This window comes from Natator depressus, chromosome 1, assembly GCF_965152275.1.
Source record: "Natator depressus isolate rNatDep1 chromosome 1, rNatDep2.hap1, whole genome shotgun sequence".
Taxonomy (NCBI): Eukaryota; Metazoa; Chordata; order Testudines; family Cheloniidae; genus Natator; species Natator depressus.
This window is the reverse complement of record NC_134234.1, coordinates 127,607,954-127,632,341: the sequence shown is the minus strand read 5'-3', so window position 1 is coordinate 127,632,341 and position 24,388 is coordinate 127,607,954. Positions and strand designations below refer to the sequence as shown.

The window sequence follows — 24,388 nt, the reverse complement described above, 5'->3', positions numbered from 1 at the left end:
ATAAGAAGGAGTAGGGTGACCAGACAGCAAATGTGAAAAATCAGGAAAGGGTGGGGGGGAATAGGCACCTATATAAGAAAAAGACGGGACATCTTGTCACCTTAAGAAGGAGCAAACCCTCAATCCTCCTGGCTTATCACCTATGAACAATGAGGATATAACTAGCTGCTCAAAAGATGAAATGAGGACAGCAGGCCAAAGGACACTTTTCCTGAAACATGTACCTGAAACTCAAAGCTTCTCCATTACTAAAATGGTGATTTAAAAGGGGCCTTAGCAAGCACATGTCCTTTCAGAAAGAAGCAAACATGTACCAGTATGGTTTTACATTTTCCATTATATAATCTCAATAGAGGTTTTAAATTATTTCTCTTCTCTCCTTTTTGAGATATTTATACTTCAATATATTTGAACATACAATATGCTAAGCAATCTGTGACCTTTCTCTAGAAGCTTTCCCCCTTTACTGTATGTAAATAAAAAGGCCAGAAAAATGCATGTAAGAAGAAGATAGGGACAGCTCCAAGGCCTCACTACACATTAATTGCCAGCTAAAGCACACCAGTTTCAGCTAATTTCTGTATTACCAATTTATTTTCATTGTGCAGTAAAATAGCACTTTATAGATTAGTAAAACAACAAATAGCAATCAGTCTTTATCGCAGGAAAAGTTATTTCCATGCCCAGGTTTGCTTCCCTGAAGCTCATCTGCATGCTGGCCAAACTCAGATAATGGACTCACTTCCTGTCTGAATTAGGCTAGAATGTGTTCTATGAATCAGATGAGCTGTTGCATACTCGTTGCCAACATTCCTTGGGAAAACTATTGTACTGTGCCTACATCACTTGCATTGTAGTGAGACAAGCACTTTGTTCTGACTGACTTCAGAGATTAATGTAAATGTTATTACCTGTACTGTCTGACTTCAACCAAATGCCACAGGACATTAAATTTAGTGATGCTGAAGCAGTGGAGAAAAAAGAAAATGCAATCTTCCATGACATTCTGTTACAAGGCAAGCCAAGAAGAAAACAAAAACAACACAGGTGCTATAAACTTGACAAAGGAATAAAGAATCCTGAAAGATGAATTGGAAAAAAAAAAGTAAAACCATTAAACAATGTGTAAAATAAACATTTTGAAAAAACTTCCCTACTCTAATAATTACAGATTAAGAGCAAGTCAGGATGTACATTGAATACAAACCATTTGTTAGTTTATCCATAACTTGTTCTTAAATAGACTTAGTACTTAGTTGCTTTGACAAGTAAACCGTTCCTGAGGAATCCTTAATCTTTCTTTTGTCCTTTGAATGGTAACTGATTTGGCCCGTTTGAATTATACTCAGCTGAGAGAGAAGGTAACAATAAAATTTGGTGAGAAGGTAATAAGCATATTACATACAACTATTTAAAGACTACTACCCATTAAGGGAAATGCATACCTGTTTTTGTTTTTCTATCCAAGGACATTGATTCACAAATTACTTCAGCTATAAACTGAAAGTAGGAAAACATTATCTTAACTTTTGAGATCACTACAGGGGTAGGGCCAAAACTCCTTTTCATTTCATGGTATTTTTTTCTGTTAATAAATGGCTGCAAATACCAATGTTGTATGAGGGTTCTTGTTAAACATGTACTTGGTTTTCCCCCTCCCCTTGCAATTGAATTTGCCTTCCTAACTATTTAAAATATTATTTCTAATTCTGTGTTATTAACTGCAACTCAGAAAATAATTTTAAAAAATCATTTATTATGTTATTGACCTATATAATAATGCTAAGTCATGTGACTGAATACTTAACAGATAGACTAATTAGAGACTGAATTATTTGGGGTATAACTGATAAACAGGTCAAAATGAGGTGGTTTCGAAAAATGAACTAGACTTTGCAAAAAAAAAACAAAAAAAAACCCCCATAGTCAATAAATATTTGCAAGGTTAGTGCAAGCTATTCCTCTTAAATGGAAGTGTTAGCAAACAGTGAAATGCATCTAATTAATAAAGAATAACAAGGCTAAACCAATGGCAGAGACCAAATTTATTTACAATACATTGGGAAACAGAGCACAATCCAAAGATATACAGCAGAATAAGGTGCAAAATTATGATGCTTAGCACAGATTGCAAAGAAATGCAAAAACAAAAATTAATTAAAGAACATGTAGCTAGAGAACAAATTTCAGATGATGTTACAGAAACAGAACTTTGTTGAGACTCTTAATAATTTTACAAAGTAAGATGCTACAACAGATGGGTTTGTGACACTTGAAATATTTGAACTGTGAATTTCAGTGTAGATATTGGAGCTGAGTACACCATAATCACAGAAAGAGTATACAAAATAATTGGTGATTGTAGTCTAGTATTAAACATGTAAATTAAACTTCTTTCATATAGTGGGCACTAAATGTGCCCATTTGGTAAAAACGCAGGCACATCTGTAAAAGGACAAATACTACTTGATATACTGTAGTGGAACAGGAAGGCCCATGTATAATTTGTCCACTAAACAAAATGCAAAAGCTATTTTTAAAGAATTCTATGAGGTATTTCATGGGATTGGATTTGTTCGTGTTATAATACATCACACTGATATAGATCTTAGCACAGTGCCAAAACCACCCCATCATACCTCTTAAGCAGTCTGCTGTTTGTGAAACACTCTGGATTTCAGGTTGTCTTTTTCAGCAGCTTTCACCGTTCCTACAGTGTCTGGAAATCTCTTCAAACCACCTGACTCATCCCCATGGAGTTCAGCTAAGTCAGTGGTGAACCTTCACAAACTCAACCTTGACCTGCCTCTATAACATGTCTATGAGTGTGAGTCCCACTGCCTACACTTAACTGCTCTGAAGCATCAGTTTCCTATTTCCAGCAGCAGAGAGGAGCAGCCAGAGGTAGGGATGGCTGATTGGGAGATGTAACCGGGATATTGGGGTGGCATTATACCCCCGTCCATGTGTGTTGGGGATGTGTGGTCTGGTAGGAAAAGGCTGAAAAGGGTAGTACTTGGCGAAGAGAGAAGGGGATTTTATAGAGTTCAGACACAGGATGAATAGAGCAATAAATTGTGATGAAATAGGGACAAAGTTTCTTAGGTATGTTAACATGCTGATGAATCTCTGCTATGCTTTTTATTCCTTTGCTCAATATTGTTTAGGTCTCTGTTACCCATTTAATCTTCCAGTGGTTGAGAAGTGTAATAGGCATACCACACAGTATCCCATTAGCACTGTAAGACAAAGGAAAAGCTGAACTTGACTGGATGGTAACATCAGATGGTACTAAGTGAAAACAGGCACTGCTTACTGGATTAACAGCAGGGATTTCCCTACACCCCTTGAATTCCGCCCCCCCCCCCCCGCAGTTTTGTGAACTAGTTACATGGAGTGTTGCCAATTTAGTGATTGTTTGGAAATTTGAATTGAAATTGAAACATTAATACATACTTTAAAAGCATATAAAGTATATGATAAAATACATGTATCTGAAAAAGTATAATAGATTTGAAAAGTATGAACATAGACTAGCTTCCTTATACAGCTATTGTATTTTATGACAATGTCAGTGCATTCATGTCAGTGATGTTGGCCTACCTAATAATTTCAAACTATGATTTGTAAGCAAAGTCTAAATGAGCTCTCCCTGACAGTTAGTGATAAACTGGGGGATGGGGGGAAAGGCTTCAGGACCAGATTGTATTTACATTCACACCTAATCTACCTAGGTATCCAGCAAACAGAACTGTGTTGCCCAAGTGATAGATTTTGGCTGTGGGTGAGTTACAAATCACTTGAATGCGGGGTGGGGTTGGGGGTAATGAATTTTTATTTTTATTGTATGAGTAAAGGGCAGTAGAACTGTACTTAGCCTGGGCTGATGGAGGGCATCAAGAGAGAGGGTGGGGACAGGTGTTTTGCTTGATGGTCTGCCTGAGTCACAAGTACTGTTTGACCTGCCCCTCTCCACTGTTTAAAGACAGAGCTGATTAGGCTCCATAGATAGTCTTTTGTTTTGTTAAGTGACCACTACAGCTGAAATCACTGATAATGACCTGCTGTGGGACAGTGTTTCTGTGGAAGAGATGGCCCAGTCTGCACTAGCAACGGGATTCCCCCACTGAGAGCTCAGCTGAAATCACTGAGAGCTGGGTGAAACCTCAAGAGACCAACTCGCAGAGGTCACAGTGGCAGGTGGTAGCAGAAGGTGACAGTGCAGGACCATTGGCAACAGAGCGATGGAGTGAAGAGTGGCACAACAAACAACAGTGGCCAGAGCGAACAGTGAGCAGCTGGAGGAAAAAGCAAGGTGCCTTCTTGCCCCCCACCTGGGAGGTGAACTCATGTGAAAGCACCTCTGAACCCTGAGTCTCCACTGACTAAGGACAACACCGGTGTGTGTTAATGAGGTTGTTAAGAATGCTAGAGACACAACACGGTTCATGCGAACAAACATGGCTGTGGCATCATACTTTCTATTTAAGCAAGAGATACCACACACTACAAACTGGAGGCCAATGTTAAGTGCATTATCACTTGTTCATCCTGAAGTTGAACACTGCTTCTGAACAAGACCAGCAAATGCTCACTATCTTTCTGCAAGAAACTCAACTGACTGGCTAGAAGCATGTGGTGCAACACTGAAAGACTCAACAGTTGAAAAAGTGAAGAACTTTCTCACCACATTCAAAAAATTTGCATACATGGCTGATAAATGCACCAATGCAAATGGGCACCAAGTATTGTGTACATTATCTTGATGTCAGTGGTAGGCCAGTAGATACATTTCTAGGTGTTCAAGTTATAGAAGACACATTGGCTGCATATGTGACAACCCACATCTTAGAAGAGTTAAATGCTTGTCAATTGGACCCCAAACAGATGGCTGCTTGTGCATTTGATGGAGCTGCAAACTTCTCTAGAAGACATGGTGGAGTACAAGCTTTGCTCAGAGAAAAGTGTAACCCTGATCTCTCCTATACACACTGCAGAGGCCATCTACTCCAACTAGAGCTAGTACGAGCTGTAGACTCTTCCAAAGACATTAAAAAAGCTATAAATTTAATGTCTTCATTATATTTTTTTCAGCAAGAGTCCAAAAAGACTGAATATCTTGGAAAATATAGAAGATACACTGGGACTGAAGTTTGAATTAGTCCAACCTGGGAAAACCCTCTGGCTTTCTCATGAAAGATTCTTGGCTGTTGTCTTAAAATTACTTCAGCCGTTATTATTCGCTTTGGAAAGTATCTACCAAGATGGGATGGATCTAAGTAGTGAGGCTGGTGGATTACTTTTGCTACTATGTTCAGAGAAGACTATTGCCATTCTCTCTCTTGTAAGTTTACTGTTGAAACCACTTGGGTCATTAAACAATGCCATCCAGGCATCTGCTACAACAGTGTAGATCTTTGTCCAGCAATAGAAGCTACATTTGGATCAATCAGAGAGCTATCCATTGAAAAAGTACTGGAAGAAGCAAAGACTTCAGTCCAGAAGTTTACTACTGAAGGTATTTATACTGAATCCTTAAGTGAAGAGGACAAGAAGTGTTTGTTAAGACAACTGAAAAAGTACACATACTTGATTCTTAAAAATCTACAACAGTGACTTCTAGATTCTACTCAACCTCTATGTAGCTTTTACAGATCCCTGTCCTATAAAACACCCACAGTTGAGTGGAGTGAGGCATTACCAGCAATGGGGCTGTCATGTGCTCAGGGCAGAATAGAGAATTTGAACACAGAGTGGAATATCATACGACGAATGAATGAAGATTTGACTTCAACTTCTTTTTTATCATCACTAGTGGCTCGACCCGATCTTTATGCTATGTTTCCTGGGATGAAAGAAGTAGGTTTATAGGCACATTCACATATAAAACAAATTCATCACTAAATTTGTTACCATGAGTTGTTCCACTCAGAATGTTGTTTGAGAACAGTATGGAATGGCACTGGGATGATTGGCAAAAGGAATTTTTAAAGTTGTCACAAGAACTGAGTGAATAATTGTTTTTTTTTTGTTTGTTTGGTGGTCGAACAAGAAAATTAAAAAAAAAACCTGGGGGGGGGGATGTTTTTTGTTGTTTTTATTTTTACTCACCTGATAGAAAAAACTGGAAAAATAGTGGGGTCAAATGTAATATGCAATGCTATGAATGTTGCTTTGAAATGAAATGTTAATCAATGTGACAATTACAAGGGACGTCACAACAGTTCATTTTGAAAATGGTGGAATGAACTGTTTTGACTTTTTCAACAACAAAAACAATCTTTTTTAAATTCAGCTGAAACTATTCACCAAATTTAGCAAGTAGATTCAGTTGCTCTGCAACTGTATTTTTTACTATGTGACCAAAAAATTTCTTCCAACACCAGTTGTTTCAGAAGTGCCAGTACTATTATATTTTGAGATTGACATGAAACCTGTGATGTAAACACACATGGTTTGGAGACTGAAAGGTTACATCCAGAGACATGCTTCCTAAGCACTGACTGCAACCCAAGAGAACCATGTGTTGGTTAAAAAGAAATGCTGGCAGTTGTTTTTGGTGGTGAGTGGTTTCACTACACCTTTATGGACAGAAGAATCAGCAGTGGCAGCAAAAGAACTGAAACCTTTGGAAGTCAGATATATTACAGAAACCATTTCATAAAACACAGCCTGGATTTCAGAAAATGATAATGAACTTGCAAAAGTACTTGAGAAATGTTTAATATGGGCCTATGTAAAAGCTTCTTACAGTGGACATGCTTTCAAGAGTTCTTATATTTAGTAAAGGCAAAGAACTGCAGGAATAAATAAATACAACACAATTACTGACCATTTCCAAACCAAAATTTGACAAACTCAAGTCAGAATCAAAATTGCCCGATCTTATAACAGCTTGAGAAGCTACTACTCAATGGATAGCCAACAGGAAAAACCTTGGCACCTCAGAGATAAAAGCTTAGTGTGACCACAGAGAAATTGCATCATCTTATGGGATTTGGTACAAATTACATTGTGTCAAAATGCAGCATGAGGTTGGAAATGCATAGCGTAGTGATTACTCTTAATCAGGATATTAAAAAGTGAGAGAACAGAGCCAGAGATGTCGTATTTTGGCCAGGAATGAGTGGTGACCTCAAAGATAATGTACCTAAGTTTGAATTCTCCAGTAAATACAGGAAACAGAATGCAACTAATCACTGAAAACGCATGAAATTGATCTTCATCATTGTACAAAGGTTATTACAGAAATGGAAAATGGACTATTCACCATTTTTAAAAGTCAAACTGTTGCACAACTCATAAAGCAAAGATGTGATCACACATTGTAAATCACAGGTGTTCAGCATGGGATTTGAGATGAATTAATACATAAGGGCCACAAATTTACTAATGATTTATTTTCACAACTTCCTTGTTTTTTTGTTTTTGTTTTTTAAGATTGGAACATTTAAATGTTTGTGCAGTACCTAGCACAATGGGTTTCTGATTGAGTTGGCCTCCACATGCTACTGCAATGTAAATTTTAGAGTTGGCTGAAAAACTGAGATTTTTGTGGGGAGGGTAGAATGAAGATCATCCCCTTTTTCCTATCTAAATTTGAAATGTCAATGAAATTTTTGCATTAAAATGTCAACACTTTTCAAGTAATTCTGTAGTTGATCAATATTGAGATAATTTGTCACAAATGTTGCAAAAACAATGTAAATTCACAATTCAGAAAAGTTCAAGCAGCTCTACTAAATGTTACATTGTTGTTGTTTTATGTATCTATTTATCAGTTCAAATGAACCACGTCAGGGCCTTAGTATACACTGGCAAACGGGTTATCAGCAAAGTCAGGACAAATAGCAAAGGACTCATTTCAAAGGGGGCTCAATTCCTGGTAGATTAATAGTATCTGTATTTAGCATTGTTGGAATATTAAAACACCCTTAAATAAATTTTCAGTATTGCCCATTCAGAATTGTATGTGCAGAAGGACAGCAATTTTAGCGCCAGCGTCTAAGAAAGCTAATTGTTACAAAAATTGTTTAAATCATTATAAAATAGCAATATGTCAGGAAATCAGAGCAGGAGGAATACTGCATCAAGAATGCCAGACAGTTATCCCCATTGCAAGTGGAAGAAAATGTTAGATTCCAAACAGGAAGTTGCTGGCAACCTGCCCAGGTGACAGATATACCATCCCTTCTGGGGGCAGTCCTACCGGAAGAAGAGCAGCTGTCTAAACAAAAACAAAGGGGACATTGGTTCTCTGTTTCTCAAGGCCATCCAGAATGTTGCTGACCTAATGATGTGCCCACCAAGTCACTGCCAATGAAAAACATAAGGAGCAGAAAACAAATGCTTTAGATGATGGATCCACCTCTGCCTCAGCAGAGGCTACTACAGAAGGAACTGTTTTGAGAAAAAAGAAGCAGGTGTGTGATCAGCTAGACAGCGACTAAGGTACACAGATAGGAATTACTGACAGATGTCCAATAAGATGGAGAATAATCCTCTTGTCTGTCAAAGGGTTCAGGTTGCCAACCTGACTGTGTCCTAGATATGTGTTTTATTAATTGACTGTATTAGTTTGTGCATGCTATTGTTGGATTATATCATGGTTTATTAGTAATGTTTGATTTTTTTTAAAGAGATGATGTACTAGTAACCAGTGGTGTAAGTGACCTCTGCCATGTGACAGGGTCTAACCTTTTTCAACCCTGGCCCATATCAGGTAACTGAGACCAGGATAAAGAGATCAATCCTTCTTGCTAGTTCCTCTGTGTGTCACAAAATTATTACATTCTATCCTTTCCACAGTAACACCACATCCATCCATCCATACATACGTGTGTGTGTGTGTGTGTGTAAGGAAAGACAACAAAAAAACCCCATAGTAAATTAAGTCTAATCCCTTCTGACTGCAGAGAATGCAAGAAAGAGGAACATATAGCTTTGTGTACACTATATACATTTGGGAGGTGCTCATTTAACATGGACCTGGGAGCCCTATAATAACCTAGACAAATGGAAGTGAAAATGGAGAGAAGGAGAATAGTAAAAGGGATTGGGAAAGAGGTAGGTGAGAATTAATGAGACAGTTCTGGGTGGAAGGTGGGAGAGAGACTGAGGGATTAGATAAAACAAAGTGAGAACAGAAGACAGATATGGAGAAAACTGAGAAGGTTTTGTAAGAAGTGAAGGGACTGTGGTGAAAGAAAAGACAAAAATAAGAGAGGTCTTGGGAAGGCAGGAGAAATTGAGGGGAGCTGTGTCATATTCTAAAATCATACTGTGACTTATCTGATTAAAATATGACCATATAGATCATGTTGCAACCACTTGTATATATTTGCAGCAAATATTGTACAAAGGTTGTTGAATAAGATGTCTATGAAATTTGCTGGTTATGATTATGCTGGTTATGATTTGCTGGTTAGATTGATTATGCTATCTGTATGCATGTATCATTTTTGTATTTAAAGGTATAAGTATTGGCTCTATACCTGGATTTCAAATGTTTGCTTCTGGGGTAACGCCCAGGATGTAATCAGCCAGATATGCCATGTAAGATATCTGCAAAATGTCATAATTTGCCCGATATGATAATCTTGTTTATATGTTTGTATCACCTTTGTATTATGAGTTATAGATATGTATGTATGTCTGTATTTCAAACTTGTGCTATGCTTCTGGGTGACACCCCCAGACAGTTTGGCATCAGCACTGCCTAGCCTGCTTGAAGGCCCATTAGGAACCATCAGCTATACAACTGACCCATTGAGAGAAGGCAGATACACTTTATGACTCAGCAAGGCATGCAGGGAAATACCTATGGAGAGAAGTTTAAGGCTTCCAAGCCATGTGCTGGGCAGCTTGTGTTTGAAACAAAGGAAGCACAGGCCTCATGGTAAGAGACTATAAAAGGCAGCTGCATCTTCTACATTTGGTCTTCAATCCTGCTTCTTACCTCTTGAGGAACTTTGCTACAAATTGAAGCTCTGAACAATGGACTGAATGACCCATCCAAGGTGTGGATGTACTCCAGAGACTTGACTTAAGTCAATATATGGTCAGTTTATTCCATCACTGCTACAAGCCTGAGCCACTGCTACAAGAACTTTGCCATTACTGTATGTAATTGATTCTTTTAACCAATTTTAACTCTGACCTTTCTTTCATTCTTTCTTTTTATAAATCAACCTTTAGATTTTAGTTAATAAGAACTGGCCGTAGCGTGTATTTGAGTAAGATCTGAGGCATTCATTAACCGGGGAGGGAATGTGTCCGATCCTTTGGGATTGATAGAACCTTTTCTTTTATATGATGAAAAAAGATTTACTAAAATTTTCATTAGATTTGACGTGGGTACCTGGATGGAGGCCTGAGGCTGGATCACTTTAAGGGAACTGTGTTGTTTGGACTTCTGAGTAACCAGTAAGGTAATAAAGAAGCTGTTTTATGCTGGCTTGGTGAATCTAAGTATTGGAATATCCACTAGCTTTCGGAAGTTTGACTGCCCCAGTCTTTGCAGTTCACCCTAATTGGGTGACCATAGCTGGCCTCCACTAGGACCCCGGTTACATATACCAATGAGACTTTTTGCTCACACAATCATGTAGTCTGCCTGTGTATGTTTTGCACAGTGCTTATATTTACTTTGTTCTCTTAAAGAAATTCAGAAGCTTTGAATACCTAATAGAAGTAAGCTACAATCAGAGACTTGTACCACTTGGAAACATAAAGTGTAGTTTGTTTCACCATGAGAGGGCAGTGAATATTGCTCTTTGTACAGTGTGATATACGGTCAGACAAGTCTATGAAATACCTAAGGATTCATTGCACCATCTATTAAAAATTATGAAAGCTCACATGCAGTTTTTGTTGTTCTGTGAAAACAGATGGAACGTTCTAAATAATATGAACTGTAATCATTCTACACCGGGCCATTCGAAGGTCCCTGATAAATAGTGGTTTTTGAACCAGGGAAGTTTAGGGGAACATAGCTCTCTTGCAAACAGCAAAGAGTTATGTTTGCTGTCCACTTCAGGGAGAGAGCAAAATAACTGTGCATCCTTTATATAATATTGTTTTTGCCCAGAACTATCAGTGATATTTTAGTAAAGACTAACTGTAGAGATGGTGGAAATGAACTGATAACCTTGTGCAGTGAGATATGACTCTGCTTTAGGGAAGATACCATAGAGTAATGCTTTGAAAATGACAAAAAGGTTGATAGAGGAATGGAAGTTAATTCTGGGGGGAAAACAAATCTGCTTCAGAGACATTGTGAAGGTCATGATAAAAGGTGGTTGAACTGCAGTTTAAAAGCCTTGTGCTCTTTTCCTGACCAATGGATTTATGTCAGAAAACAGGGAAAAATATATACTTCTTGACAATTTTAGCTCTGAAAGATAATTCAAAATATATTCCATCTCATTTCAAGTGATCCAATGACTGAGTTCTCTGTCTGTGTAATATCACTGAAGATTTGGTCAAACATAACCATCATGGGTAAATCTTAATCCGGATTTTTGAGGCAGGCCTCTTAAAATGGTATTGGGGTTTCTCAGTATTGATAAAATGATTTGGGATATGCCTGCATGGAATAGACTGTGTGTGTATATATATATACAGTCTGTGTATATATGTGAATCTTTCACCTGTGAGGAAGGACTAAGCAAAATAAGGATTATACATGTATATCCACATTGGGACAAGGTCCATCTTCGCATTATGGACCTGATCCTGCACCAGTGAAGTCAGTGGGAGTTTGTCATTGATTTCAGTTATAGCAGGATCAAGGCCCATATGTACGCACCATACCTAGCACAATCCTTAAAAGGATACTACCATTACAAATAATAATAACAATGCATATAAGTCTTATATACCTGTATGATCACTGTTAAATATATATGCTAACTTTAGGTTTGATTGAAATATTTCACAATGAATTACCTAATGTTTTTGAGCATTGTTGAAAATGAAGTACAAGCTCATAAACAAAGCTCAGTGATGAACTGCAGTGTGTCAAATTGAGGGAGGTGTCTTGGTTATGCTGTTGGCTTGAACTGGTTGGAAAACTTGCATCAAATCGAGGGAGAAATGACAAATTCTCATATTTTGGAATTTTTTCTTTTGTTTTTCTGCTTTCTGACCTGCTTTACTGCTGGAGCAAAGATGATGAATTGAGCTAAAATTCTGAAAGCTCACTGATGCAGTAAAATATAATTAACCAAGCCCTAGATGACATTTTAAATGTTGTGTGTTTGGTCGAATGATAGAGGCTGTCAAACAAATCATTTTCACAGGTTTATCTCTGTTACTAACAACAGAAAAATACCAAAACAGTATGTTTGCTTACTGTGGACTTGTGGTGAATAATAAACACAGTCTTTCCCCCCTGATCTGGTTCTTTTTTTCCTTGGGGGGGCGGGGGGGTGGGGGTGGGGGTGGAAAGGCAGCACCTAAGTCCTCTGTGTGTTCCATCTAATTAAAAAGATTTTTTTCAATATAGAATTTCTGTTTCTATCCTCCTCCCCCACCCCTTTCTATTTTCTTCATCTTACACTTTTTGGTTTTCTTCACCTTACACTTTTTGGTAGCAAGTAGATAAGGCAAAAAATCTATTATGTTAGTTTGGTTTTAGAGCTTTGTCCAGCCTAGTTTTAAATGCCCTAATGGGATGGAGCGTCTGCCACTCGTAGTCTATTCCTCAGTTTTGCAGATCTCATTTTCAGTTTTGGGACACTTCTCCTGATACTTAGTCTTTTATTTTCTCTTCTTAAATTCAATTAATTGCTTTCGAGTTTATACTACCTCATACTAAATATTTCTCTCCATCTTTGGTACCAGATTAGGGCCAGATTTTACAGTACACAAAAAGACTCATAATTCTTCTTCCTCCTCCCTTTGCACCCCTAAATAAAGGAGAGAGCCATAGTTGCAGTTCCTACACTGAATAACTTGGAGGTACTGTTCCCCCTGTGCAGTCCTGAGGTTCAGGCAGTGGTGGGGAGACAGAGAAGAAAGGAGAACCATTGTAAAGGATGATGCATTGTATGCAGTCTGCCTGTGCACCACAGTGCTCAGGAAGGGATTGTACCTTCCTGACATAGTCCTTTCCTGAGTTGCCTGTTGGGGGACCCCAAATTGAAAGCCGTATATAAATAGCACAGTTTAGCACAGCCATGAATAACCAGACTCCCTATATTGGGACTGATTCTGCTCCCATTGATACCAGAAGATCCCAGCCAAAACTCTAATTAAGGATCCTCCAGCAGTCAGGCACCCAACTCCCATTAAAAGTCACCTAACTCTTTTAGGTCTTTGAAAATCCCAGGCTTAACCTTTGAGTTTCATCGTGCCTGCCTCCTTGTTTTAACCTATCCTCATCTGTATTTGCCAGCCCCTGAATAATATTTTGTCACTCTTTCCTGCACTCCCTCCAGTTTGTCAAAAAAAAAAAATCTGCCTGGTAATGATATGCCTAGAAATGAAAGAAAGCAATATTTTTGGACATCATCTGGCCAGAATCATCAGAGAAGGGATTACTACCTTCCTGCTGGGTGGTACAATATCTCTTTCTGGACAGCCCCAAATTCCACTGGCAGTTTTTAGCTGCCATAACCTATTTCAAGTTTACATCTAATGTGCTGCCCACTATCACATGTAGATGTCATTACTACTTGAAGTGGTAAAGTTAATTTTCGTACCTTTGAACAGTAATTGCTGAGGCACATGGATATTTGGTCAGTGATCCTCCATTTAAGAGGATTAATTCTGAAAGCAAAATTAGTAAGATTTTTAATGCATTCTGTACCAATCTTGGTTTTTATGTATTTTTATCATTTTAGTTACTCATTACTGAATTCTTCTGTTCCAGGCTTAAGTGGGTTTTAAGTACAGTAGCATTTCCATTTCCAGGGTGCTGTAGTGAACACGCTGTTTTTTGGCTACATCGTGTTTTCTTTTGGAGTGCTATTTCTGAATTGCGTCGGACAAATGGATCTGGAATAATGCACATAATTATTATGCTACTGTTTTTACAGCTGGGTAAAGTGAGGCATAGAAGAGGGTAAAAAACTTTTGCAAAGGCACATCACAAGTGACACAGCCAGGAATAGAATTCAGGAATTCTGCTAGACCATGCTTTAAGCATGTTTGTTTTGACGAGCAGTATTTCCACAAAATACATATTGGAATGAATGTGGTATTTGCTTAGGCTTTGCAGCTAGGATTAACCAAATACCAACAAATCAAGAAATTTGTGTTCTGATGCTTGCCTCTAGTCATATTTATGCACTGGACTCTTTCCGAACAAAAAAGGCTCACTGCCCTTGTCACACTACCTCGCAAGCGCAGCATGTTGTCACATTATTTTAAAGACTATGTCATGACCTCTCTGTCCTGCAGGCTTGAGGCATTTGAGTTGCTGCTGAATCTGTTCAGTCATGGGAAGCTCACGTTCCCATCACTAATGGTCAAGTTTAGATTTTGATAAGAGTGCACTAACTGCCTATTAGAAAATCACAGACAAGTCAAGTCACTCAAAGAAGATACCAGACATCCCCCAGGGAGATGATACTAGTTGAAATGGGGTTAATACAGGTGGGAAAACAATTGCCAAAGAAAAGCTCTCTTGCCCTTTCCAACATTCTGAATCATTATAAAACCATTGTACAGAACATGTCAAAAGGTCTAAGAGTATAAAAGAGTCCAAAAGATATTTTATCTTATTCAGAATTAGGAAGAAATGAAAAAAAAAGGAAATATTATATATTTTAATAAGTGCTGCTTTTCTCTCATCTCATTTTTATTTGCATGTTTATCAAATTATCAATACAAGTAGAAATTTATCATTTGGAGATGACCTAGACACTGAATTGCTATCACACTTTCTTCCTACAAGATAAAAGACTTGAAATTAAACAGAGATAAAGATAAGTGTGACTGCCTCCTTTAGTCCTGCATTATGTCCTCCATCTGGATGTGTAAGTCTATGATGTGGCATGGGTCTTCCATTTCACTGTATTGCTGCATATGTCTGTCTCAAAGAAAATACCTATTTGTATTTTTAAAACGGAAAGATGGAAGTGCATATTTTAAATACATAAAATTAAAAATGTAGAAGTATATTCATGATGGTGGTTGAATTTATATTTAGCTCTAAAGTACTGATTGTCTGTGGTGCAGTTAAAAGTATCAGTCCTTTGTTTTCCTAAAAGAGGGAGTGGTTCATAAACATGGTCCTTGCTTTTCAATTTTTTTTTTCCAAATTGAGAAAACTGGAATTCTTGAAAACAGTTTGGGTGACTGTATGCCCTTTTCTTCATAATCACACCATTCTTTTAGATAATGTATGAGACACAGAAATTGAGAATGAGTTGTAGCTGGTGGCAGGAGCCATTGAAATAAAAATGTGTGAGAGATAAATAGGTGTCCATTTGTGGAAAGTAAATGATGACTATAGTTTCTGACCGGAAAGATTTGATGACATTGTCAAAATCTGTCTGAGAGACTATCCAGGTACACTTAGACCTGTGTAAACTTAGCACATAGGTTGGAATAATTAATTATTTAACTATACCATGAAATGTATATAATTAATATTGCTACTTTCTTCTGGAATTTCTAGAAAATCCTTCTTGTAATGAAAGAGTGCATGGAAGTCCTGCTTTTGTCCTTAGTTACTTCTAACTATAGCTCTGTCTGAAACCTATCATGGAGTCTTTAGTGATTTTCTATTTTTTGTTGTTGCATTTTTTCATTAAAAATAAGTGCTGTACATTGCTAGCTCCATAGCCTTCCATATGCACTGTTGATAGGCAATCAGCCCTTTCTTTTGTATCTGCACAGCTAAAAGGTGAACAACAAAGTAAATAGAGAAATATGTTTTTTTAAAACCCCATAGAAAAACAAATGGAGTGACACCTTCATAGAACTGGGGGAATGCAGTGGTGAATCAGACCCTGTATGTAGAAATAAGGATCAGATCATCAGCTCGTATAGCTCAGTTGACTTTGGTGCTGACTGATCATTTCTATGGTTCAAACAGGGAAGCTTAGTTCTATTTATTATTTATTGTTTAGGGCCTGATTTGCAAAATTATTCCCCATGTACATACTTGACTGGATGTTTGCATGTGAAGTCACCTGAACAACATGTGTGTTCATGGTAATCGTTCAGTGAAGTTGGTAATGCTGAATTTGTGATATGACAAATAATAAGTAAAAAAAAATATTTTTAATTACCACAGCCACTAGGAACCCTAGTCATAGACAAGGATTATGGATGCTGTACAAAGACTGAACTAAAAGACAGTTTGACCCAAGCAGCCTATAATCTAAGTAGAAAACAAGAGACAACAGATGGATACAGACAGACAGACTGGGGCAGTGTAAGGAGTTAGCATATTAGGTTGTAGTCTCAGCACATCAGCAGCCTAGTCATTGTAAAGCTTTTTGTAGTCATTGTGGCAAAGGAGAGTTCTGAAGGCAGATAGAAAGGTAGCTTTGCAGATATTTATGGGGAGTGCCTTCCATGTGTAAGGGATGGGGGGTTGGAAAAAGCATGAAGGTGCTTGTTTGACAATTTAAAATGTGGGAAGTGGAGACTGGCATTAAGGGCTGATCAGAGGCAAGAGTTTACAACTCAGTAGCAAATGAGAAACAACAGGGAGGTGAGGACTGACCCATGGAGGGCCTTGAAAGCAAATACAAGAACTTTATATTTGAAGTGGTAGAGAAGGGGTAACCAGTGGAGGGATACAAAGAGAGGGGTGAGGAGAATGTCCTTTACAGCATCATTCTGAATGGATGTGAGTGAGGGAAGACTGCATTTTTCACATCCAGAGAGAAGGATGTTGCAGGAATCTAGGCACAAGATGATGAGAGCTTGGAGGAGAGATTTAGCTGTGTGGATGGAGAGGAAAGGCTGTGTCTCAGAGATCGTATGCAGAAAGAATGTGCAAGATTTAGACCATCGATACTCAGACTGAGGCTCACGAGCTGCCAGTGGCTCTTTAATGTGTCTCCTATGGCTTTTTTGCAGTACATGATATTAAAACACTGTGTGATTTAATTATTAACCAATCAGGATGCTTTTACTGGGTTATCAACCAATGTGGCTCTTTTGGGTAATGTTGATCACTAATTTGGCTCCTGAACCACTAATGTCTGAATATCACTGATTTAGACATAGCCTGGATGTAAGGACTACAGAGACTTCCAAGTTGAAGATAACACCCTGGTTACAGGCCAGAGTGGCAAGCAAGATGGTGGTGTTGTCTATAGTGATTGAGAAAGAAAGTAACCGGGAGGACTTGGAGGAGAAGATTAGGAGCTCCATTTTAGCCATGTTGAGCTTGAGTTGACTGCTAGACATCCACAAGGAGAAATCAGAGAGACAGGCTGGGATTTTATGTTCAACAGAAGAAGACAGTTCTGGAGCAGAGAAGCAGATCTGTGAATCATCTCCATAAAGATGGAACTTAAATTTGTATTTGTGGATGAGATTATCCAGAGTGAAGGTGTAGAAGAAGAAAAGAAAGAGACAAAGGCCCTGAGGCACCCCACAGAAAGTTGGAGTATGCATGTGAAGGATCCTCTGATGGAGCATTTAGAGAGTTAGGGGGAGAACCAGGAGAGGACAGAATCACAGAAGTCAAGGGAGGACAATATTTCAAGAATAGCATGTTTGATGATGAAAGGTGACTGATAGATCAAGAGGATGAGCATGGACTATTGCTTTGCTGGGAAGCTGGTGTGTGTTGTTGCTCCCAGCTAGAGAGAGACAAGTAAGCAGCTGGGCTGCACCAGAGGCAAAATCTAGGCAGGGGAGCAACCCAGGAGTGAAGCAGATCACTGCTGCTTTCACAGTTACTCCTCAGGAAGCTAGGATGCACTGCTGCTCCCGCTTGGAAGGGAAGGGTAAGTAACTGAGCTGCACCACTGGAATGCTCCATGTGAGGGGAATTTTGTGACAATGCCTTACAAATTCACAAGCAGAAACCTTGGATTTCTCTGCTTAATCCCGAGAATTATCATACAAAAGATACTGCAGGTAGCTGTAGCTTGAATTTATTGAAATTATTTATCAAGCCCTAGAAATTAAAGGAATTGCTTTGTTTTTTAGTTTTGATAACTAATTTGAAGTCGCTATAGGAATAATTTCCTGCAGGGTTTTTTTTCTGTCCTAATTTTGAACTGAGTTCTGTTGAAGAGGTAGCAAAATGCATACAAATACTTATTTTGAGAATTATTATTATTATTTTATTTTGCCAGTTTCAGATAACAGCCCTCCCACTAACCTCTGAATACTCTGGTCTAGGAACTGCTATATAATCATATATGATTTACTTCCTTCAGTGCTTCTCTTCACTACAATTTCATCTGACTGGTCTGATCATCTTTAAGCAGCCAGCATTTTACACTATACTGACACAGAATAAAACTTAACCCCACTCTGTGTTGACATGGAGTTAAATATATTCAAATGATGCTCCGAGAAACTGTTTTAGCAAGCTCTAGTGCAGATAAAAATGAATAAATCAAACAAACAGACAAAAACTTGGAAAAGTGAAGGAAGAAATAACAATCTGATATTTTAAAGAATAGTTAATCTTATTCTCTATTGATCAAAATGTAACAAGTGATTAGAGTAATAATTACCAGGTTTCAATATTTACAGAAAAAAACAACCTACACTATATATAGTTACTGTGTTAATACCAGTATGCTGTGTTTTCTGATACTGATAAAATTTTGGGGGGTAAAAGTTGGGGAAATTGAATCAGAATTCCATGCAATTTAGGCTTAATCAATTTTTGCCTTTATTTAATACAATTTCAGAGAGAATGTTAGAGGTGTTACTGTTTCTAATGTAGTTCAGGGGTTCTCAAGTTTTATTGCACCACGACTCTCCTCTGACAACAAAAATTACTTCACGACCCCAGAAGGGGGGACCGAAACTGAACCTGCCCAAGCCCCACCCCCTGGGTGGGCGTGTGTGTGTGTGTGTGTGTGTGTGTGCAAAGCTGAAGCTCAAGGGCTTCAACCCCATGCAGGGGGCCTGCAACCTGAGTCCTGCCACCCAGGGCTGAAGCCCTCGGTCTTTGGCTTCGGCCCTGGGTAGTGGGGCTTGAGCTTCAGCCCTGGGCCCCAGCAAGTCTAAGCCAGCCCTAGCAACTCCATTCAAAAGGGGTCGCAACCCACTTTGAGGTCCCAACACACAGTTTGAGAACCGCTGTCTTAGACTAATTTTTAAATCTATAATTAGAGTGAAGTAAATGTAACAATAGCCAGCCATACTTCTTTCCTGCCCACAGCTATCCCCATATTTTTTTCTTCAAATGGTCATCATTGTCGTCCATACAACAAATAGTAATACATTATTTCAGTTTAAGAAGAAGAAACCTTCCCCGGTTCACCCACCTTGGCATTCAGTGATGGGATGAAAGGGGACCCACTGCCATTGCTGCTCTTTGGGCCAGGGTGTTGTTTTTGTGTGTGTGTTTGTTTGTTTTCTTCTGTTTGTCTGTAATGCCTTGCCTGGGTCTGGTCCATATCTGTGGCTCAAAGGACCTACCCCAAAGGAAATAATTAAGAAGAGTAATAAGAAATAATGACAAGAACATATTCTTTTCTTTCCTTAAATTGTATGTATGCAGGCAGACATATTAAACAGTCAATCCCATGCTTATAGTCATTCCTCTGATTGATTTGTCCTATGGTAAAATATCTAAAATCATTTTATCCCAGATAAAAAGAAAGCCTTTTACCCTCAGGTGCAGTTCTGCATTGAATAAGATAAATACAGCTTGCAATTCTCACTCATTCAGAACTTCTAGCTTCTTTAAAAGTGTAAATGTATACATTTATTACATGCATATAATATAACTAGCATATGTGTTTTCCTGTGTATGTTGGAGGGTGATCATTTTATACTCTTTTTGAAAAATATTCTGCTGTTTAAATAATATAAAAAAGAAAGATGCTATATTCGATGAAGCAAATAGTTTAATTACTAGCAGATCAGGCTTCCAAAGCAGTATTTCTTATAACAGTGAAATCCAGAAGATCAGACGTTGAAAAGTGTGGGATTTACCCCCTTCATTTAAAATAATATAATAAAACTATCCTGAACATATTTTAAATAGGCTTCTTCTTCAAAAGGTTCTTAATATTTAAATATAGCATAACAAGTCATTAATAAACAATCATTTGTGGGGGGTGGGGTTAAACTTAGGTAGAGTTGCATGTGACAGTCATGTAGTACAAAAAAAGAATTCTGCTTCTATTGCAGTTTTAGTAAGGTAATAGAGCTAATGCTTAACAACTACAGCATGCAAGATATATAGTGGGTTTACTGTGTCAATTCGTTGTCTTATAATTGCTTTTATGTGGTGTATATGTGTAACACTGTGGTCGCTATGTGTAGCTTGTCCAACTTTTTGCCCATTCCATAGAGGATGTGGATCTGTTATAGCCGTAGCTTCAGGGTCTGGTTCTTTAGCTCTAGTTGTAGAAGTTCATGCTTTCTGCTCTGGAGTTCCCCTATTCAATATCCAGTGTGTTGACCAAGACAGTAGCTATCACACACATGTGTATGTATACAATTGGACTCTAAAGTCTAAGCTTTTGCATAGCAGAAACATGCATTCTATACTTACTCCTACCGTCTACTCAAAAGGAAAAACAAAACAGAAGGGGGGTGGGGAGACCTTCTGTTTATTGTTTCAGAACATCCAGAACCAGCTTTAGATGCTTTGCTGCGATAGGCGAGGAATCCTTTCGTGCTCCTGCCTCCAGGCCTGAGAAGAAAATTGATATATAGTTATTTACTAGGCCAGCTATTCAAATGGTATACATTGATTTCAGTATCTCTACATTGATTTGCAGCAGCTGAGGATCTTGCCCCATTATTTTTAAAGTTGTCTGTTAGTTCTATTTCTTTCCATGGCATTGTTTCCCTTCCTCTTGTTCATTATGCCCCCTGACTTATTTTTCTTGTTTTATTTTGTCTTTCTCTCTGCCCCTCATTCTGTCTCTGTCCCCACCCCAACTCTGATTTCCTGTCTGTCCATTTGTTACCACCCAAGTCTTTTTCACTTTTCCATTCTTCAGTATCCCCATTGTTACTATTTCTCCCCAGTTGCAAGTCCCCCTTCTTGTTCTTGTAACTATGCCAGTGACCTTCCCAGTGCAGGGCCTAGGCAAGAGGAGCTGCTGCTGCTCTCTGAATGTAGCATCAAGCTGCAGTAGTCTATGGATGATAGCTCTGCTGCCTGCTGCATGGGCTGTGAAATTAACAGTCTAAGAGAGAGTGAGGGAGCAATAGCAGGTATCCACAGGTGCTGCTGTTGCACACTGTTACAACAAAGAGAAAGCCATGGAGCAGCAGAACAGGGAGGGAGAGAGTACACAGGTACGGGAATTTCTGGTTAGGCTCTTGCTTAGGGCTGTCATTGATTCTTCTTTCTAAAAATGTTTAGAAAAGGCATGTTTAGATTGCAAGCCCTTTGGCAACAACTCTGTCTTGAACATATCTTGTACCGGGTGTTCAGCTACTTCTCAGATTTTTGAACTGTAAATTGTTTATGGTTCCCTCTTAATCTGGTGGGTTTCCCCCTACCTTTCATTAAAGATGGATATTCTAAAGAAGGGATGAGATTCCTTTCAGAATTCTTGCTTTATGCAAAGGCAGTTACACTGATAGCTCTTTAATTGTTGCTGATTTACAATCAATGTTAATAGCTACATAGCTCTCTAACACTGGAAGGGAACATCTTCTGAAAAAAAACCCCTCAAATATGTTGTATGAGTTTCTTTCATCTCAGCAATTGTTTGCATATATATTTGGACACTACCTTTTCATTAAAGATAAATACAATTGTAATACACTATGCAGGTGTGCCCTGTTTCTTTGTATTTCTTTCTTTCATATCTTGAGGTAACTAGTGATCATCACTTATAAAGATGAAGGGCAACAAATGATGATCAAGATTATGAAATGGCTTCCATATGAGGAGAGACTAATAAAAGATCAGGGCTGTTCATCTTAGAAAAGAAATGATTAAGGGTGATGTGATAGAGGTTTGTTATGGTTGTTGAATGGTGTGTAAAAGGTGAATAGAGAAGTGTTATATACCTTTTCCCACAATACAAAAACAAGGGGTCACCAAATAAAATCAATAGGCAGCAAGTTCAAAACAAACAATAAGGAAGTTTTTCTTCACACAACACAGAGTTAATCTGTGGAACTTATTGCCAGAGGATGTCGTGAAGGACAAAAGTATAACTGGGCTCAAAAAAGAATTAGATAAGTTCATGGAGGATAGGTTCATTAATGGCTATTTGCCAAGATGGTCAGGGACACAACCCCATGCTCTGGTTGTCCCTAAACCTCTGACTACCAGAAGCTGAGACTGGACAACAGGGGATGGATCACTTGATAATTGCCCTGTTCTGTACACTTCCCATGAAACTCTGGTACTGGCCACTGTTGGAGACAGGATACTGGGCTAGATGGACCATTGGTCTGACCCAGTATGGCTGTTCTTATGCTCTTATGATCCAGCACCTGGTTCTGATCCATCAGTGCGACTCAAGAGTAACTCCAATGGAGCTAATGGAGTTGCACTAGCAGAAAAGCCAGTGTGGGAGCCGAATCATGCATCTAGGTTCTCAGCTTTCTTCTGTATAGTGCTGCTTATGTTTCAGAGAAATGGGATATACAGAATAATTTAAAAACCTTTATATTATATTTTAAAAAACAATATGTTGACCTACTGCAACTCAAATCATATACTGCCTGAACTCTGCCGTATTCCCTTGCTGTATGTCAGCTGTTCTTTTAATATGTCTGTGGAAGATAAATTTGTTTTGTCAACAATTTTGTTTATCCTTATAAATAAAAATTACAGGTATACCTTATTTCTTTATATTCCTTTGTTTCATCCTTGAGGTAATAATAAGTAATCACATTTAATCACCATAACATGGAAAAAAGAAGGAGATTATCTAGTGCAGGAAAATGTTTAGTAAATATGCTTTATTTGAGTGGAAGTGCGAAGGGATGCACATTTTCCAGTTTGTCTAGGCTAGCAAATGTTGCAGAGCTGGCACGTGCATGGAAGGTAACCTTGATGAAACAGTCAAGGCATGTTTGGATTTGATGGGGGCTGAGAATCTGTGACAGGGACAAGAGACTGGAAATTGGGAAAGCTGGATTTATTTCTCAGTCCTGCCACTGATTTGCTCTGTAACTTTGGGCAAGCCTCTTTACCTCCATCTTCAAAAGGGATTTACTGTAATATTCCTCTCATAGAAGTGAGAATTCATGAGAATTAAAATTCATGAAACACATGGAAACGCTGGTATGAAAGACACTGTATAAGTGTAAAAAAATATTGCAGTTTTGATCAAGGTTAATAAATGTATTAATTTAAATTGTCTGCTTCCTCTTGGCTATAGGCTGATTGATCTAGCTGGAATCTATTGGAAGGAATCATTGTGCCAATGAAGCAGAGTGACTGCTGACCACATTCTCCTTCTCGGCGTGCTGGGAAGTACCACCAGGATTAAACCAGCATTGGAGCCTGGGGATGGGCCTTAGGGACGAGGACTCCCTTGGTTGTCCTGACGTTGGAATCTGTCTATGGTCAATCAACTGAGGCACCAACCACACTCATCCTTAGGTTTTTCACTACCTGAAAATATTACGTGTTGCCTTTCACTTCATCTCCCTTTGTCTCCCTGGCTGCAGAAGACAGAGCCCTGCTGATGTTGATATAAACAATGTCAAGGCCAATGGGACTCCTATGGCTGCCTTTGATCTTCACCCCAGTCTGTGTCATGTTGAATTCTAACTTCCTTTTGTGGATAACTGCACTAGCTATAAGATTTACCCTCATTGATGGCCAAGCACAATACCCTGTTGTTACCACAAATTATGGCAAAATACGTGGCCTAAGAACACCTTTGCCCAATGAGATCCTCGGCCCAGTGGAGCAGTACCTGGGAGTTCCTTATGCCTCCCCTCCAACTGGGGAGAGGCGATTCCAGCCCCCAGAACCTCCCTCCTCATGGACTGGCGTTCGGAATGCCACACAGTTTGCTGCCGTCTGCCCTCAGTACCTGGATGAGAGGTCACTGCTCAACGACATGCTGCCGGTCTGGTTTACTGCCAATTTGGATACCGTTGTGACATACGTGCAAGATCAAAATGAAGATTGCCTTTATTTGAATATCTATGTGCCCACTGAGGATGGTAAGTATTTTATTCAATCACAAACCAACCCGCCCGCTATTTGTGCAAATGATGAGTAGCTTCAATACTGGCTTTATACTTTATTCTACTTCCTCTATGTTATCTATTTAACTGAACTGTTTCTCTT

At 38.7% G+C, this 24,388-nt stretch overlaps 1 protein-coding gene across 4 annotated transcripts in view; it reads left to right on the top strand.

Annotated features, from left to right (window-relative positions):
* Window positions 1–24,388, top strand: part of NLGN4X (neuroligin 4 X-linked) — a 245,790-nt gene that overhangs the window by 55,544 nt on the left and 165,858 nt on the right. For 3 of the 4 annotated variants that reach the window (XM_074966343.1, XM_074966338.1, XM_074966364.1), the window contains one exon: window positions 23,466–24,261. In XM_074966343.1, the coding sequence (XP_074822444.1) occupies window positions 23,790–24,261 (472 nt within the window). In that variant the 5' untranslated portion in view covers window positions 23,466–23,789. Of the gene's footprint in view, window positions 1–17,903; window positions 17,922–23,465; window positions 24,262–24,388 lie in introns of those variants that run through there. The other variant, XM_074966353.1, reaches the window with a different exon arrangement.